Genomic DNA, 20,232 nt, shown 5'->3' with positions numbered 1-20,232 from the left:
GAGACCTTGATATGTAATGATATGAAAAGATAGGCTGGAAGAGATCATTTCTAGCTGTCTGCAAACTGTGGTATGCTGAGGGACCGTACGAGGTTCACCTAATTGATTTGAGCTTCAGAACATTGGTGTACGAATCCCCAGTGAATTCCTCAGTCACAAAGCACAGACAGCCTTCATTTATTCTCAAGCTCTCATGAGAAGAATGCTAAGAATGCAGTGTGTCCCTCTAAGTCTGACACACACTGTTTTATTTTAAAAAGGTGATCAGCAGGCTATTCCTCCTGTCAGTCTCTCCACTTCTGGTGTTTCACAAATGAGGATCTTTTGTCTTATTATGCCAGGATCTGCAAAGCTCTCTAAGGCGTTTATACAAAAATAGATAAATCAATAAAAAGGCTGTGGATACCTGTAAGTCTGATGAGAGACATAAAAAGATTTCCAGAGTGCTCATTAATATGAGCAGACCATTTGATGCAAAAATTTCCCAGAAGCCTAAAATTTCATTATAGCATCTGGAGGTAAATGCTGTTAGTGTCAGTGTGGGTGCAGATTTGCAGGGAGGTGTGCCAGGGAAAAGCCTTTGCTAACCAAAAGATAGATCAAATGTCAGTCTTTTGGAATAGAGCAACACAACATGCAGTTACTGGGGTTAGGTTAATTGGTCACTCTAGCTTGCCCATAGGTGTGAATGGTTGTCTATGGCTCTGTGTTGGCCCTGCTACAGGCTGGCGACCTGTTCAGGGTGTACCCTGCCTCTCGCCCCATGACAGCTGGGATAGATTCCAGCCCCCCACGACCCTGAACAGGATAAGAGGATGGATGGATGTTTGTGGTTTGAAAGCCACAGAGATGAGGTGTTTTGATAAAATGTGTCGTGACTTTCTGAGACTCCTGACACACGAGGGATCACCAAAGGTTTTTACTTAGGCAGAGGTTGTTCTCCTTCTCTCCTAGATTGCCTGAAACATTTTTCCCAGCTCTGAAAAATGTCCAGCCGGGATAACCACATTTACACCGGGCCTTTTTTGATATGATGTTCTTCTGCTTCTACTGTGGATGATGAGAGTCGAACCTTATGCGTTGGTTTAGGGTTCACGTTGACTTCACAGTCCAAGAATGTCATTTTTATCCTGCCTAGTGAACCGCCAACTTAATGTGAATCAGTGAAGTGGGGTATATTCTGAGATTTGATTTTCACCTATAGGTGTCATCACACAGTATCAAGAGCAGACACACTTTCAGTTCGATTCAATTTCATTTATGTAGCAGCAAGTCACAACAAACATTTGTCTCAAGGTGCTTAATGTTGGTCAGTGTTGAGGGTGGTCCTGTTGCTAAGGGTGTGGTCACCCTGATATCTCTTATTAACTACCTCCACTGCTTCGATAACTGGAACACAAATGAAGAGAGATGTAACATCATACAAGACCGTTGTTCCAAATATATATATATATATAAAATGATATAATGTAATCTGAATGTGGTGTTTTGAGCTCCCTACCCACAGATCGAGGACCAAAGCCAGAAACTTGGAGATGCTGTAGGTAATAGAGTTGCTCACTGATCATTATTGGGTCTTAAAGGTGCATCTTAGTTCATGTATTTTAGGTAAACTATACAGAGCTGAAGTAGATTCCCCTGGTATAAGGTCCGGTCAGTAATGCTGTCCTGATTTTACTGAAATCATTTCCTTATTTCCTTATTTCTGCTTTAGCAAAACTGTGCACCTACCCTTGTCTGCTGGAAGGATGATGTTGTTGTGCTTATTGAGCGACATGAATGTCTTCCTCTCATCAGTGCTAACATCAGATGCTGGGGGGCTTTGCATTGCTGAAACAGGCAGAAACTTTCATCCACAATTTCTCCGCCTTCGAAATGTTGTTGTTTTGGATAGCTGATTCTGTGGCTGCGGGCAGCTCCACTTGTCTTGTTTTGGCGTTACAGCAAAGTTCAACCCTTTAATCAAGGATGTCTTTCTGGGCTCGAGTGAGACACATTCTTGGTGTGTCTAGCATTCATTCTGGTCATCTGGAGGTGTTTTCAGTGGCAGAAACGTTTCATTACTCATCCAGGTGACCTTTTCAGTCTCAGCTGACTGCACGTTTCCCCAACCTTATATACGGTACACCTGCTTAATGACCAAAACTAGCACCAGTGATCAACACTGAGCCAGGAGCTCAGTTTCATGATCATGGTCATCACCACTGAGCAGTGGCCATGAGTACTGTTCACAGAGTTTCTCCCACTGAAAATGTTATGAGCAGATGAACACGTTCAACTTTATAGAATTTCCTTATGTGGATGATTAAGCATGCATCAAGACATAATAACAAGATTGTTCGGCTGTGCCCCTTTAGCCAAAAGTAATGTTAACATTAAATAGTAAGCAATAGAGCCTACATTAAATATTACTGTGATATATTTAATTAAAAATGACAAGTGATGGAATTCAACATCAACTTTTGATCATATATATTTAATTTGCATTTCTTCATAGAGAAAAAATAAGTGGAAATAGGACAGACAAAATGCTGCAGAAATGATACAAAGATGACGAGCTCAGATGGTATAAAAATACTATAAAAATACCACAAAGAGAAGGATTATTTCCTTCTTTACTGCCTCCCATATTATTAGGAGCTCTATTTAGGATGAAAACTAAATTAAGTGTAATATTTCAATTTAATCACATGGTGGATATTGCAAATTGTTTGTTGTTGCCTTATCACAGTATTCTGGCCAAATGTTTGGCTCCTATGAATAAACCACCTTTCTTTTAGCTTAACGAGTGAACTGTCTGCTCATTTCTTCCTAAACAAATTTTAAAGTATGTTTTGCTGGACACTGCAAAAGAGGTCTGACGTCTGTATGGGATTTACAATAAATACAATAAATAAATATATCCTGGTTTTCACTCTGTTAAATATATTTAACAGAGTGAAAACCAGGATATATTTATTGTACTCCTTCATTTTTGAGCTGCTTACATTTAAAAATAATGTAAGCGGGACCCGAGTCACATTAAGTTGCAGCTTAGATACTCAGATAGCTCAGATAACTTAGCCAATATTTTGCCAAATTTAACATTTAAAGGTCCTTCATTATTTTAACATTTGTATTGCTAAATGACTGAGTGACATGAAACCCAGAACTTACTTTTAAAAGTTTATTCCCTGGTCACTTTGCTTGGGTTGTGCTCCATTTTTTGGAAAAAATTATTCACTGTACTGAATTCTGCATTATATCAAATAGTGGTTGAAACTATTGTAGTGGTGTACAAGTGAAAATCCCTATTTCTCCAAGCGTTTTTCCAGTGAAAAATGTTACATCCAAAAGCTAATTATGCTTGTGGTTGGGTTCAAGAATCACCTTTAGCTGTAGGCACTGGAAAAGCTGAATTATGTATTATAATTGCAACTATTTGCTGTTTAAATGAATCAAAACAGGCATTATTTAACATGTGCAATATTCCATCTCTTTTCTGTAGTTCATGGCTTCACTCTTTTTCTTGTTGTCACTGATTTTCCATTTTAGGACTAATGCAGAAATTCAGTTGCTATTCAATATACACAATTTGTACACTAACAGAGGCGTAGGAGCTTGTACTAACTTGGTTTCTGTGTTATTCAGGTTGAGGCTTCCAGTGGGATACCATGGTCGAGCATCATCCGTGGTTGTTTCTGGGACCCCTATCCGCCGCCCCTCAGGCCAGTTGAGGCCTGACCAGAGTAAGATCCTTATCCTCTCAAGTGTTGTGGCATATTAGATAAGATAAGGTTTATTTGTCACATGCACAGTTATACACAGTACACTGCACAGTGAAATGTATTTTGTACCTGCATCCAATAATAAGTAGAATATATATAAGAAGAATAAAAAGTACTTCACACTATACATAATAGAATAATTTACATTGTGCAATAATGGTCCAGTTAGGGCTCAGAGTTGAGCAGACGGATGGCTTGTGGGTAAAAACTCTTCTTCAACCTTTCAGTCTTAGTCCTCAGGCAGCGGTAACGCCGGCCTGATGGGAGCAGGGAGAAGAGAGAGTGTCCGGGGTGGCTGGGCTGTTTTAGGATCTTCATGGCCCTCAGCCTGCACTGCTTGGTGTAAATGTTCTGCAGGTTGGGGAGGGTGGTTCTGACGGTCCGTTCAGCAGAACGAACCACCCTTTTCAGGGCCATGAAGTCCTGTTTAGTGCTGTTTCCCATCCAGGTGGTGATGATCCCACACAAGATGCTCTCGATGGTGCAGGTGTAAAAATTCCTGAGCACCTTGAGTGGGAGCTTGAAGTTTCTCGGTGGCCTGAGGAGGTAGAGACGCTGTCTGGCCTTCTTCACAGTGTTGTTAATGTGATGAGTTCAGGACAGGTCCTGTGAGATGGTCAGGTGCTTGAAAGTGTCCAATCTTTACACTTCAGCACCACTGATGACAAGTGGATGGTAGTCCCTCTGCTGCTTCTAAAGTCCACAATGAGCTCTTTTGTTTTGCTGACGTTGAGAAGAAGGTGGTTCTCCCGAGACCAGACCTCCTGTAGGCGCTCTTCATAGTGGGAGATTAGTCCCACAACAGCAGTGTCGTCAGCAAACTTAATAATGACATTGGACTCTGACGTGGCCTCACAGTCGTGGGTGTACAGCGAGTACAGCAGAGGGCTGAGCACACAGCCCTGGGGGGATCCGGTGTTGAGGTTGAGGGGGGATGAGGTGAGGTGACCCACTCTTACCACCTGTACCACACTTAATGTAAACCTTTGCTATCATATAGGAAACAAGTCTGTTGACTGCTTAAATGCAGAATAATCAATCAGGTCTCCAGAAGAGAGAAACTCTGCTAAACCACTTTACACTCACTATCTGCTCAGCATCAAGCAGCAAAGATGCAAAGTTAAAGACCAATAATTCAATTTTATTTATATAGCACCAAATCACAACAGACAGTCACCTCAAAGCGCTTTCTATTGTAGGTAAAGACCCTACAATAAGTGAACATAGTGGAGCATTTAGCAGCAAAAAGTCTAATAGACTTATATTAAAACCCCTAGTGACCAGCCCAACTGCTAACTGCTTTTAAATGCCAGTAGAATTGCAACCACATATTATAAAGCAATAATTCTTTTTGCATATAAAATCAGAGGATTTACACTTATATATCATGCATTCAACGTGTCCCAGAGTGCTGTATCCTTCGTATAACGGGTTCACAAAAAAAAGTGCTAACAACAAAACATATTCCATGAGCTTGATCGTGTGCATTAGCAAGTACATCTGTGGCATTTCTGTATCTAGCATAATATGTAGATACAGAAAACAGTTCTTAGTTTCTTTGTGGGTTAGTGCACTTTTTAGCTACCCTATGTAGCTACTATGGATTATCTTCATACATATTATTATAATTAGGGTTCTGAAGATTCTGTTGATTTATAGTGAGTTGATATATATATATTTCTGAACTAATTTGTGTTTGCTTTGTGATCAGAATATCAATTAATGTAGTTTTGTCCTCTAAATTCAATAATTTACCATATATCAAACATGTATTGGTCCACAAATATGACTGCATGATGTACTTGTGACTTTGAGCAGATTTGGCACACAGTCTCACCTCATACAGCTGATTATAACTGACAACTAATAAAAACCCCCAAATTCAGTATCTTAGAAAATTAGAATATTAATTAAGACCAATACAAAAAAAGGATTTTTAGAAATGTTGGCCAACAGAAAAGTATGAGTATACAAAGTATGAGCATGTACAGCACTCAGTACTTAGTTGGGGCTCCTTTTGCCTGGATTACTGCAGTAATGCAGCGTGGCATGGAGTCCATCAGTCTGTGGCACTGCTCAGGTGTTATGAGAGCCCAGGTTGCTCTGATAGTGGCCTTCAGCTCTTCTGAATTGTTGGCTCTGGTGTATCACATCTTCCTCTTCACAATAGCCCATAGATTTTCTATGGGGTTAAAGGTCAGGTGAGTTTGCTGGCCAATTAAGAACAGGGATACCATGGTCCTTAAAGCAGGTACTGGTAGCTTTGGCACTGTGTGCAGGTGCCAAGTCCTGTTGGAAAATGAAATCTGCATCTCCATAAAGTTGGTCAGCAGCAGGAAGCATGAAGTGCTCTAAAACTTCCTGGTAGACGGCTGCGTTGACCTTTGACCTCAGAAAACACAGTGGACCAACACCAGCAGATGACATGGCACCCCAAACCATCACTGACTGTGGAAACTTTACACTGGACCTCAGCCAGCGTGGACTCTGTGCCTCTCCTCTCTTCCTCCAGACTCTGGGACCTTGATTTCCAAAGGAAATTCAACATTGACTTTGATCAGAGAACATAACTTTGGAGCACTCAGCAGCAGTCCAGTCCTTTTTGTCTTTAGTCCAGGTGAGACGCTTTGGACGCCGTCTCTTGTTCAAGAGTGGCTCGACACGAGGACTGCGACAGCTGAAACCCATGTCTGCATACGTCTGTGTGTGGTGGTTCTTGAAGCACTGACTCCAGCTGCAGTCCACTCTTTGTGAATCTCCCCCACATTTTTGAATGGGTTTTGTTCCACAATCCTCTCCAGGGTGCAGTTATCCCTGTTGTTGTACACTTTTTTCTACCACATCTTTTCCTTCCCTTCGCCTCTCTATTAATGTGCTTGGACACAGAGCTCTGTGAACAGCCAGCCTCTTTAGCAATGACCTTTTGAGTTTCGCCCTCCTTGTGCGAGGTGTCAAAGGTCGTCTTTTGGACAACTGTCAAGTCAGCAGTCTTCCCCATGATTGTGTAGCCTACAGATCTAGACTGAGAGACCATTTAAAGGCCTTTGCAGGTGTTTTGAGTTAATTAGCTGATTAGAGTGCGGCACCAGGTGTCTTCAATATTTTATTAGTTTTCAGTTATAATCATCAAAATTAAAAGAAATAAACATTTGAAATATATCAGTCTGTGTGTAATGAATGAATATAATATACAAGTTTCACTTTTTGAATGGAATTACTGAAATAAATCAACTGTTTCATGATATTCTAATTTAATGACCAGCACCTGTATGTTTACCTTTGTTCTTCTTCTCAGCAAAACCTCCAGTGTTTGGCCCATCTAAGAAATTGGACTTTGAACTGGAGATGGTGATTAAAGCTTTACTTAAACTAATAACCCATGTGCATTTCATTTGTGTGTGTGTGTGTGTGTGTGTGTGTGTGTGTGTGTGTGTGTGTGTGTGTGTGTGTGTGTGTGTGTGTGTGTGTGTGTGTGTGTGTGTTACAACAGTATTTAATTGCTGTTATATTTATAACTGCTTTTCTTTTATGATTAGGCATTCTTTGTTGGAGGAGGTAATCAACTAGGAGAACCCATTCCTATCAAAAAAGCCCACGAGCACATCTTTGGCATGGTACTCATGAATGACTGGAGTGGTGAGTGTCTCTAAACAACATATGACCTCAACACTTTTCTTGTTTTCCATACTCAAGGATGGTAGGTTTTTCACATTTATTTAGAAAGTCTTTAAGTCACAGCAGTAACTTTCAGCTGTCATCTGTGCTCTTTATAAAATCCTTTCTTTTGGTTTGGTGAAAATTCTGAGCAATGATTTCTACAGTCATGGAAGAGTATAACTTTATTATTAGGTGGTTATTATTAGGCTGTGTTTCCATAGTTTGTTAGTGATTAGTGAGGTTATTGCCCCTCCCCCGTCAACCTGTCTGAAAAAAGTAGTTTCAGGTGCTCTATGTTAGGCCCACCAATCCTTTATGCCGACTTCAGGAAAGAACAGCCTAACTTTGATAAACAGACTGATGTTTTTGAAAGAGCACATAAATGTAATATTTCTTCTAGTCTCTCAAACCCCTCCAGCTGGTGATACCTTGGTCACTTAGACAAACAGCCAACAATGTAAAAGAAAACACAGTAACACCTCCAATATTGGAAAATTGACATATTCTACAGCTGCCTACACTTGGTCTGCTGGACATAATGATGCAAGTGAAAAATTATACTTGTTGATGTTTAAATGATTCAAGCACAGAAAACTGTAAGGATAGGATTATGTTGAGGTTGAGATTAAACTTCTCTGACGACATTAAAAAATGAATGACCCTTGACATTTAAATTTTAAACCCCAGTAAAGTTATCTGGTGGCTTGGCTGGAGACTGGCAACAGAGACCATCATGGTACAGAACAAGGCTGGAGGCCGACAATGGCGACGGAGACCTTCTGGGGGCTGGCGACGAAGGACACCCTCTTTTTTTAAAAAAAAAAATAAGGCCTGTCAATGAAGGAGACTCTCTAAAGGCCAGGGTCAGTGACATGACATTTCCAGTGGCTTAGCTGGGGGCCAGTGTCAGTAGTGGTGACAAGACCCTTCTGGAGGCTCAGCTAGTGACCCACAGTGAAGGTGGAGACTATTGGAATCAAGTAGCACTGGACTGGAAATCTTGAACTTGGACCCAGGTTCGAGGCAGCTCGTGACCTTTGGGATCTGACTAGTTTCAAGCAAGTCGGGACCGTTGGGCTCAGATTCAGGTAGCCCATGGGCTTTGGCTGTGGAGTGTTTGGCTCAGGTGGAGCGGGACCCACTGGCTCTGGACTGACTGGCTCTGGGGACACAGGAAGCTCAGGATTCTGTAGGGATGCAGAAGGCTCTGGACTCTCTGGGGACAAAGGAAGCACAGGACTGGGGCTGCTCTGAAGGTCACACAGTCTCCTCTGAATACTGGGACTGCTCAGAAGGGCATGCAGTCTACTTGATGATTGGGGCTGCTCAGTGGGGAAGCTGAGACTGCAGCTGAGGGTGCAGAGGCAGGTTGGACCCTAGCAACCCCACCCTAGAAACAGGTACGAGTGCAGGGGCAGGTTGGGCCTTGGCCACCCCCACCCTGAAAACTGGAATGGGGGCAGGGAAAGGCTGGGCCCTGGCCCTTCTTACCCTGGGAACAGGAATGGGTGCAGGGTGTACAGTCTCTGGGGAGGCTGAGGGTGAAGCAACGATCTCTGGGGAGGCAATAGATGGAGAAACAGTCTCTGTGGAGTCCTGCGCACATGCACAATAAACAGTCTTTGGGTGTGCAGACTGTGAAACATAAACAGTCTCTGGGGTGCAGGCTCGGGCGACAGCAGAGGCGAGCCTGTGACTTGGCAACAGCAGAAGCAAACAGGTAAACAGTTTGTGGCAGGGGCCTGGCAAAAACAGATGCAGGAATGGAAACAGCTGTGCACCTAGCAACCCTCATCCTAGGCATGGGAACAGGTGAGATCCTGCCATTGGTTGCCCTCATAGCTGGCTGGGGTCTGGTGTCAACCAACCCAGGAGGGAATATTGGAGAGATCCTGGCATCGTTCGATGAGGGCAGAGGAATAGAATCTAAGGAGATTGTAGGTATGTGGAGGATTGACTTTACTGGGTCTGGACAGGGTCATAGAAGGTCTTTAACCTATCAGCAGGACTAGTATATATTTCTTTTTCAAGGACAAACAGGATGAGCACTGCCAGAGCCCTACAAAATGACCTCCAGCAGGCCACTGGCGTGAACGTCTCTGACCAAACAATCAGAAACACACTTCATGTGGGTGGCATGAGGGCCCGACGTCCTCTAGCGGGCCCTGTGCACACTGCCCAGCACTGTGGATTTGCTTGATTGCATTTGCCAATAATAGCATCTAATGGAAAACCCTAAAAACTGAGTCGAGTCAAACCGAGCCAAGTAGGCACTAGTGGAACACAATAATTTGTGGTTTCTTTCTCATTAATGTATGACTTTAATCTCAAAACCTAAATTTACTCTTTAAAAAAATCCAGTAAGTGGGGAGTTAGTGTGTTGTTTGCTAATTATGCAACATATTCTTCAGACTTTTGTTCCAAGGACATCCTATCATACTACTGCACACTGAATTCTTTTCCTCCTCACGGCACAATGTTAAGATATTTTTCAGCCTGTGACATTTGTGCTGAATGTGCAGCTTGAAAGTGAATTGATATTACTTTTATTTTGTACTTGACTGCTGATACCCCCAGGAGGTCAGCCTGCAGTCTTCACTGCAGGCTTTCTATGAATATTTGCCATCTAAAATTTCTACCACACCACTGCATGCTGTTACATTTGATGCTTTCTTCTTCTTTCCTCCTCTGCACTGCACAGTTGTCTAATTGAAAAGTCATTTTTTAAGTACTTACATTGTGTGAGGGGAAGGCCTACCCAATGAACTGTGTCTATGTGCAAGAACAAAAAAGATTATGAAAGCAGAGTGATATTAAAGCTACTGCAGAGGAAGATTATCACATTGTTGCCTCATTAGCTTCACAGTGGATAGCACCTATGAGAACACTGCATTTTAAAGTTACATTCCATTATTGTGAGTAGTGTCCCAGGTTCATACTGCACATTAACCTTATACTGTACGAACTAGAGCAATGCAGTACATTATCTGAACACATTGGTCAGCTTGAGTCGGCTGCTAAATTAATGATATAAGCTATTTAAACAATGCGTTCTCTGCTCAGTATTCTGCTTCTGGGTTGTCACTCTTTTGAAAAGCTTTTTTTTTGCATTGTTATTCATAGAGTGTCAAGTACTATCAGTATGTCAGAAGGTGCTGGCATGAAATGATACATCCAGGGTGTCCTCTGGCATCAGTGGCTCAACAGTTAGAAGTCCTGTTTGAAAGAGGCTGTACAGTTTCTTTTTCATTTTCATTTCTTGTTTGCCTTAGGCCTAGGCACTTTAACCCTGCATCTTCATAAAAGAATATTATATGTGTTTAAACCGCACCACAAGTTTCAGGAGTATCAGTATCAGAATCGAGAGTATCACTCATCCCATTGCTGCAGTCCCTGTCTCATAAAACTGCCAAAGGGCAACCAACTCTGAGAGACCAGTTGCTTTGACAGAATGGAATAAGTGATATCCTGTAGTAACGTGCTCCATTCTTGTTAGATATGATTGTAGCTAATGTAGAACTAAATACAGAAAAGTCACTGTGACTTTAAAAATAATACCTACATTTCTTAGTTTTCAAAAATATTATGAAGATGTTTGAAAATATTATGTGACAGTGCATCTCTGACAATGTTTCAGAGAAGTGCTTCTGACTGATGGCCTGTTCGCTGATCTGAAAAATGATCTGTTTTTTCTGCAGTTATACGAGTAAGGTTGGGAGAGGGAGGACCAGCCTTCATTACAGAACTCAGTTTCACCCTCAAACATGAACATGATCTTGAAGTGAAAAATTTCTTCAGATGTTTGACCCCGTCACACTGACGCAAACAATCCTGTGGAGAGCTGCGACAAATGTCCGCAAACAGTCCATGCACATTGCATGCACCGTGCAACCTGATGGCATGTGACAGGTGTCAATCATGTGTGCAGGGTAGGAAATCCCGCAGTGAGGCGGCAGACATGCGTGTACAGATGGCGGACAGTTGTGGAAAGTTGACCTGCTAAACACGCGTGTTGCAGAGGGTGGTGGATCACTGCGTTGGTAGGACTGCGGAGGACTGCGGACTGTTAGCGGACTGACCTGAACTCATCACGTGCACTCCTGTCCGCAGCGGTCCACCATGTCCACAGTCAAAAGTAAAGCAGCTTATAATTTTTGAAAACTCACTGTGTGAACACTGGAGGACCCCTGTGGAGACGGCAGATGTCTGCAGAGAATCGTGGACAATTTCTGTGTTCTCTCTGTGTCTGCAGCCCTCCACAGGATTCTTTGTGTCAATGTGACAAGGGGCTAACAGTCCTGCTACCCACAAGAATCTACCATAGCTCCAGTTGGGTCTTTATTTGTGACCATATCAGTACCAGTCAAAAATCTGGACACAGTCACAGAGTGTCCAGACTTTGGCCAATGCAGCTTTGAGCCAAGCAATCATAGACCTAGGTGATTTGAATGAATGAAGTTTTATTGCCATGTGGGTGAACAAGTTCACACATTGGAAATTGCAGTTACAGAACACCATCCAAATACACAAACACAACACACATAGGGGGATATGTGTCCTTGGGTCATGCAGCCGTTTACTTGCAGCGCTACCTTTGGCAGGAGGAGAAAACAACACATCATGGGGAAGTTAGGTTAAAAAAAAGTCATCTGGTACAGTGCTCAAAAGAGCACTGCACCAGGGTCCAAAAAAACCACCTTAGCAAAGCATTTGCACATGTAAAGCAAGGACAGCGGCGGTAGGTGAGGTCAGGTCAGGAGGGGATGCAGACGGAGACGAGAGGTGGGGGCATTGTGGAGCCAGATGCCAGGATCCAGCCAAAACAGTTCGCTGATAGCGGTGGAATTTCATCAGCGGCCGTGATACACCAGACCCAGCTTCACAAATCACAACGCGGAGTGGGGGAGAGAGCAGCCGCACACAGAGCCCTGGAGAGAGATATGGTTGCCAACCCAAGGCCGGCAGGGGAGCCGAATTCCTGATAACAAATGTTGTTTTGGAACAGGCTGCTTGTTTTTCCAACAGCCTTCAGTCTTACTGGGAAACCATTCGAAAATCCAATATTCCAAATTCGTTGATTGCCGTCCTCACTGTGCAGAACCGAACTATATCTCCTGATCTAACCCCTCTCGCCTGCGAGCCTGCTAATCTTGCGGCTCAGGTCCACCAGGCTTTGAGTCTGAGTTTGTGCGGCTCTGCTCAGCCCTTCCACCTGGATCGGCAGCCTCTGCAGATGTCGAACCGCCGTCCAGATTTTCTTAATTTGCCAGTAAAGCAGGTATCCACCGAGCCCAAACAGAGAAGATACCGCTACCAAAAAGCCGAATATATATGCGTCTTCCACGTCTTCCACTCCAAGGGCTGAGAAGCACACCGGTCTCCACGAGCTCCAAGAGTCGATGACGTATCCAACCGGGTCTGTTCCACTCGGACACGCAGGCTCCCCTGTCCCAGGTCTCATAGTGGAAAAAATTCGATCAATGATGGAGAATGCCCAGTTTGCCAGATCCATGGTTCAATCTTGTTCTTATTCGGACAGTGTGTAAAAGACGCTCTCACAGCAAGCAGCAAGCGGAGAGATGGGGAGGGCAGGGAGAGAGAGATAGTGCGACCGTCTCCGACAAGAGCAGGAAGACGGATTTAACTGTACACACAGACAGGCACAGGAGCCTTCTTGCTATGAACAGTCATAACTGAAGCTTTGAATTGTAGTAATGAATGTTTTCCTAATTTAATTAAAAATATTTGTGGAATATATGTGGAAGTATACTTCATGCCTGCAACACATACACTGATGAAAAAATTAAAAACATATATCATCTTTGAAAACATATCAGATTTCAATGGGGAAAAAATCATGCTGGATATCTGCCCTGATATGGACTGTGTAACGTGTTAGGAATGAAAGGATGCCACATCGTTTGATGGAAATGAAAATGATCAGCCTAGAGAGACAATTTTTGAATTCAAGGACACCCCAAAAAAAGTGAAAAAACAAATGTGGCAAAATAGTCCATTCTGCCACATTCTTCAACGTACAATAGCCGAAATTTCATTGCAGCAATTCAAAATGGTCCATATGGCCCCACGTGCTTATATGCATGCCCGACAACATCAGGGCATCCTCCTAATAAGATGACAGATGGTGTCCTGGGGGATCTCCTCCCAGATCCAGACCAGGGCATCACTGAGCTCCTGGACAGTCTGAGGTAAAACCTGGTGACCTTGGATGGACTGAAACATCATGTCCCAGAGAAGTTCTATTGGATTTAGCACAAATGAGTAGTGTGGGGGCCAGTCAGTGGTATCAGTTCCTTCATCCTCCAGAAACTGTCTGCATACTCTCACCACATGAGGCTGGGCAGTGTAGTGCACCAGGAGGAACCCAGGACCCAGTGCAGCAGAGTAGGGACTGACAATGGGTACGAGGATTTCATCCTGATACCTGATAGCAATCAGAGTGCCATTTCCTAGCCTGTAGAGTAACACACCTGAGTCAAATATAGAAGTCATTAGCAGGACTCTGGAGAACTTGACTGCATACTGAGGAGGTAATTCAGCCATTTGATTCAGGTGTGTTGGATCAGGGACACATCTAAAACCTGCAGGACACCGGCCCTCGAGGCCTGGAGTTGAAGAGCCCTGCTTTATAGATATGCCTCCTCAGACCATCACTGACCCACGTGTTGAATGATGTTACAGGCAGCAAAACGTGCTCCTCAGCTTCTCCAGACCCTTTCACATCTGCTACATGTGCTCAGGGTGAACCTGCTCTCATCTGTGAAAAGCACAGGGCTCCAGTGGTGGACCTGCCAGTTCTAGTATTCTATGGCAAATGTCACTCGAGGCCGAAGGTGCTGGGCAGTGAGCACAGGGTCCACTAGAGGATGTTGCCAATGTCTGCCAATGACACGTATTGATGTGCCATCCTGGAGGAGTTGGACTACCTACCTGTGCAGCCTCTGTAGGGTCCAGGTATGGCCTCATGCTACCAGCAGTGACTCTGACCCTAGCCAAATGCAAAACTAGTGAAAACCAGTCAGAAAAGATGAGGAGGGAAAAATGTGAGTGTCCTCCACCTGTAAAACATTCCTGTTTGGGGGGTGTCTCATTGTTGCCCCTCTAGTTAATTTCATTAACATCAAAGCAGCTGAAACTGATTAATACCCCCTCTGCTAACTTAAGTGACCAGATCAATATCCCAACTGACTTGATAAAAAGTGTTCCTTTAATCTGTAAAGGTTTTTAAACCATACTTTAACCCAAACTATACCATGTCATGTTCAGGCACATGAGAAAAAAATTGTCCAGGAACACAACTTTTTACATTAAATGTCATGATTATTTGCCATGAGAATGTGTTGAATAATCTGCAAGTTAATTGAAAATAAAACCACAATCTGCTTAATTACACTCTCACTTGTGTTTATTCTCAGCTAGGGACATCCAGGCATGGGAGTATGTTCCTCTGGGACCTTTCCTGGGAAAGAACTTTGGGACAACTATTTCACCCTGGGTCGTCCCCATGGAGGCGCTGTTACCTTTCGCTGAGCCTAAGCCCATCCAGGTTAACAGAAGAGTCTCAACTAACATCAGTAAAGAGAAGGGCCGCAGAGTAGTTCCAGGGTCACACAGTGAGCTCTAATCACCAAGTGAAATTTTCTGAGTCGTCATCAAATTCAAGTAACTTTTTTCATTTGAGACCTGTGATAACAATCTGACTTTAGGGAGGACTTATTCAGCTGGAGATATGTGCTCGTATATATGCTTAAAGTAAGTACAGAGACAGACAACCATTCACACCTGTGTGCAATTTAGAATCACCAGTTAACCAAATCCCACTAACTGCATATCTTTGGACTGTGGGAGGAAACCAGAGTACCCAGTTTCCTCCCACACAAACACGAGGAGAACATGCAAACTCCACACAGAAAGCTCAGTTGGTGGATTAGAACCTAGGACCTTCTTGCAATAGTTATAATAATTTCCAATAGTGAATAACATGTTAAGAAATATAATAGTGAGATATTTGGAAGATTTTTTCACTAGTACAAGTTTTTGGTCATCAACCTGTCAACATGTTACACAGGTAATAGTATACCATGGAATACATGAATTCTGAATTTGAAGTAACAAAGCATTTTTCAGACTAAGGGGGCTGAGAAGCTTTAGGATCACTCTTGTGCTGAAGATTTAAGAATAGAAACGCTGGTTTGTCCCTCTCCGTTCTGGACTTATGAAATGAACATTTCATAACCCTCCTGAAAGAATGGCCTACGTCATTTTTTTCAGGTTTTTCAGAAAAAAACAAAAAAGTGAACCAAATATTGAAAACATGATGATTTAGTCAAAATTAAAATTTTCATTAAAAAAATGACTTAGGCCATTGTTTCAGGACGGTGACGATTTGTGTTCTTGTGACACCTGTTTTGTTTTGCTCATGTTTTTTCGTATTTTGTGTCTTCTCACAGGATCCAGAACCCCTCCCATACCTGCAGCACCACGATGCTTACACTTTCAACATTAAACTGTTTGTGTCACTAAAAGGTACCATCCACACAGTGACTATCATCAGATCAACTGTACAGCATTGCCTCTGTCATTGTTAGCTGTATATAGGTTGTTACAGGGTTGTGTAATCTGCTGTCTGTAGGGTATATTTACATACAGCTTTCAGATCAATTTTGTGTTCTAAAAAGTACAATATTTGCCTCAGAAAGCACAGTACCACATGATTGTTAAGTACAGTGCTTGTCTAAATGTAGTTGGTTACTTGCGATCCCATGATACTGTACAGTGTATTGTGTAAAGCATTATTTCTGCTTCGCTGTAACCTGCTGCTTAAATTTACTGTAGTTTCATATTTTCTATTTTTATTTTTATTTGTTTTGAGTTTTTATTTTCAGTTCAGTTTCAGTTCGTGTCCAGAGTAGGTTTGTTCTTTTCAGTTTAGCTTCCATTGTTTCAAATATGTCATTTACATTTTTATTAGTGTCAGTGTTTCTTACCTATTATAATATGAACGAATTTGTCAGAGGCTGATTTTTCAGAGGTTCAGCACAGAAACTGTGAAAAAGCACTTTTTTCATACTGTTGACTCACAGACATGCTGACCTCCAGGGTCTCAATAACAGATGCAACAAAGCATTATTAGGCAATGCAATTGACCAAACTGTCAAAGACCAAACTAAGGACCTATACTATCCACTTTTATTTGATTTGAGTAAGCTTTCAAAGCACACAGTGTCATTAAATTACTTTTTTTTTCAATAGCATGGGTAATGTTTAATAGTGTTTAATAATATCTTATGAAGTGAATGTCTCTGTTAAAATACATATTTTTGCTGTTTCCCCTTCAAGGAGAAGGCATGGCTGACACGGTGACCATCTGCAGGTCAAACTTTAAGGTAAGGTTGTGGAGCCAGTGTAACTATAATAATATCAGCTATTTTAGGCACATAAAACCAAATGCTTTCCACAAGGCCAGTCAAGACTTTGTCTTTATAAAGGTCATCATTAAATCAGTAAAAGTGGTGCTTCTTTATTGATTTTGACAAAATAAATGCAACTTTAATAGTAATGTTGGTGATGTGTTGTTTTCTGAAGCCTGGATCATAGAATGCCATTTGTTTTCTTTAGAGTTTAGCTAAAACAATTAGAGAAAAACTGAAGGATGTGACAGGTATGCCTGCTGTGCTTGTCAGCTTTTTACTGTTGCATTTATTCCTCCTTAAATACTTCTTGTGGCTGCATGTGATCATCAGTAGTAGGCCACCTACACATTAGGCATGCTTGGCCATGGAAATCCATGAAGCTCCCAGTACAGTTTTTCTGCTGATGTTAATGCCAGAGGAGGTTTGGAACTCTGTAGGTATTGAGTCAGCAGAGCCTCAGCACTCAACAACCCTCCTCTTTAACTTCACGTGGTCTGCTCCTCCATTGGTTGAGTTGCTGTGGTTCCTAAACACTCCCACTTTGATATAAAATCATTTATGGTTGGTTATGAAATATACTGGAAGGGAAGACATTTTATGAAGTGGCTTCCTGTTACAGTACCACACTCCAATTCAGTGTGAATGTTTGTAAAGGTGCTGGATTTTATATACCTGTGACAATTTGAGATGTGTGGCCTGATATTTTTATGTAGAGTACCCGTCAAAGGTTTGGATCGGCCTGTCTCCTTTAACAGAACGTTGAATCAAGTATAATGTTTCACAGTCTGTCTTCACTCATATTCTATTTTTATTCCCCCCTCTCTCTCTGGCTCAAGTACATGTATTGGACCATGAAGCAGCAGCTCGCCCATCACACGGTCAACGGCTGCAATGTCAAACCAGGAGACCTGCTCGCTTCAGGGACCATCAGCGGACCTGTGAGTGTCTGCATTTACAATACGCTTAGTACTCAATAAATAATCAAACATTGGTGGGTGCTCTGCCAAAGCCGGGGTGTGTACCTTTTGTTTGTCTGTCTGTTTTTAGTTTGTCAGCAAGATTATGTAACAGTACACATTAGCAACTTCTATTGTGGATTTTACAAAGTGAATGTCCTTGCTTATTGCGACTGGGTGTATACAGGATCCAGAGAGCTTTGGCTCCATGCTTGAGCTGTCATGGAATGGATCTAAGAACATTGACCTGGGAGGAGGAGAAACTAGGACCTTCTTGAACGATGGAGATGACGTCACTGTAACAGGTTGGTCTGCTGATAAATTAGATTTCCACTTCACATCATTTGGAAGTATATTACAATATTTATAGAGGTAGCAATAGAGAACAGGTTTTTATTGAGGCTAAACTTGAATGCATCTTTCATTTGATAATTCCTGACGAGTAATATTTTTACACAGTGCAGGAAAATGGAGACCGGAATAACAACACCAACAACAACAAGACATAAAAATAATGACAAAGAATGATAATATAACTCTCCAGTGCATGCTGGTACACACTCAGACATGCCACTGTGTGCTTCAGCCGCCCTAATCTAAAGTCTGGACTTGTTCAAAGGACCAGAGTGTCAGATTTAGGGCAGAAAAGCACATTAGTATTTATAATTATGCTTTTAATGCTGATTAACAGCCCAGTGTTACAGAAAAACGCACTAGTGCACAACACAGTGACTCTGCAAATGAGAAACTGTAATGCGGTTGATATTATGAAAAGATTTACTTCTGACTAAAATTCTTTTTTTTTTCAGAAATCTCTTTAAAAGATATAACTTAAACTTTCAAGCATACACAGTACAGTTATACTGGTCATATATAAAAAGCCTATATTAATATGTCCAGTGCCTTCCTCTGCCTAGGTTACTGTGAAGGAGATGGCTACAGGGTGGGCTTTGGGACCTGTCAGGGAGCCATCCTCCCAGCTCTGCAGCTCTGAAACACCTTTAATGGTGTAGAAACATCAGAAGACACAAACTTGCACAGCAGGATCTCAGCTGGCTTTGATGACTACAATGACAAACAGCAATATGGACGACTCCTCTCCCCTCACTCATATCTTTCTCTTAAAAAGTGATACTATGAACTTTAGTAAATAATTAATGAACATTTATCTCATTCGGTCAGTGTAGTCTCAAAGCTCTGTAAAGCTGTGCAGCGACCTTGTTACTGAAATCTAATGAAATATTCATCCAGCAGAGGGATTCTCCCACATCATATTACAATGTTACTGCTGTACCAGGATCAATTACAGGGATGTTTTATATTTAAATTTGGTGCTGTTATTGTGTTGACTCACTCTGTGGTCTTTGAACACATGATTTTTTTTTTATTGTCAACAATGAATACATCCAATTACTCAATTAACCCCTCCCCCAACACACACACACACACACACACACACACGCGCGCACACACACACACACACCATTAAGGCCAACTTTTGTTTTAACTAATTTGAGTTTCTGAGATGACCAGATTATAGACGCCACCATCAGAGCCAAGACTGACGGTCAAAAAACAAATATTCAGAGCAGTCTGAAGTTTCTATTTGTCCACATACTGAACTCATTATCTGAAAATCTGGTATTTAATATGTGCATCACCACTGGAATAGGATACATATGACAGAAAATAGGGAAAAGCAGAATAGGTAAACTTTAAATTGGGATACAGATGAAGACACATGCTACCAAAAATCTGATAGTCATTTCTGAAAAAAAAAAAATTAATTAATTAAAAAAATAAAACAAAAGCCAGCTGAAGGAATGAAAACTGCAGAAGAGCATCATGGCAGACTGTCATCAGACAGCATTTTACCTTATCACATTGTACTGTCTCTCTCTCTCTCTACACTGTTCAGAAGAGGAGATGGAAGCAAGCTTCAACACCTTTCTTCCATTAAGACTCTGGAGACAACTGCTCTTTGACCACTGGTTTACGTAGAAAGTGTGAAACTGAAATAAAAATATAACACAATTACAATTGCAATGTATAATCTTTGAATTACATCTCCTATGTAGACTGTACCCGCAGCATAGGACAACAAAATCAGCATTACTTTGGTTGTAAGTATGGTTACACTCTAAATATGTGACTTCAACAATTTTTGAAGTTGGAGACCAAACTTCAGTGATGTTACAAAATCTGAGAATAGAATTAGAGGTAAGTATCAGACGAAAAGTATCAACCACAAAAGGCAAAGGATGGAGGGCAGACGCATGTGGATTGATGGCAGTCATTGGGACAATGTGCAAACTTCCTGCTTCCTTCAGCTTCTTGTGATTTCACTATTGCCTCTTTTCTACTAGTACTGACTTCACTCAACTTGACTCTACTCAGTTTTGTTCACTTTCCATTACA

The 20,232-nt window shown here is 41.9% G+C and overlaps 1 protein-coding gene across 1 annotated transcript in view; it reads left to right on the top strand.

Moving 5' to 3' along the window:
- Positions 1-20,022, top strand: part of fah (fumarylacetoacetate hydrolase (fumarylacetoacetase)) — a 29,713-nt gene extending 9,691 nt beyond the window's left edge. The window contains exons 6-14 of the mRNA XM_030724209.1: positions 3,631-3,728; positions 7,063-7,115; positions 7,304-7,403; positions 14,861-14,991; positions 15,896-15,971; positions 16,785-16,831; positions 17,695-17,796; positions 18,002-18,119; positions 18,732-20,022. Of these exons, the coding sequence (XP_030580069.1) occupies positions 3,631-3,728; positions 7,063-7,115; positions 7,304-7,403; positions 14,861-14,991; positions 15,896-15,971; positions 16,785-16,831; positions 17,695-17,796; positions 18,002-18,119; positions 18,732-18,808 (802 nt within the window). The 3' untranslated portion in view covers positions 18,809-20,022. The remainder of the gene's footprint in view (positions 1-3,630; positions 3,729-7,062; positions 7,116-7,303; positions 7,404-14,860; positions 14,992-15,895; positions 15,972-16,784; positions 16,832-17,694; positions 17,797-18,001; positions 18,120-18,731) is intronic.
- The last annotated feature ends 210 nt before the right edge of the window (positions 20,023-20,232 follow it).

The sequence above is a fragment of the Archocentrus centrarchus genome, unplaced genomic scaffold (genome assembly GCF_007364275.1).
Source record: "Archocentrus centrarchus isolate MPI-CPG fArcCen1 unplaced genomic scaffold, fArcCen1 scaffold_32_ctg1, whole genome shotgun sequence".
Taxonomy (NCBI): domain Eukaryota; kingdom Metazoa; phylum Chordata; class Actinopteri; order Cichliformes; family Cichlidae; genus Archocentrus; species Archocentrus centrarchus.
Note: the sequence above shows the minus strand (reverse complement) of the source record. Positions and strands in the feature narration are given on the sequence as shown.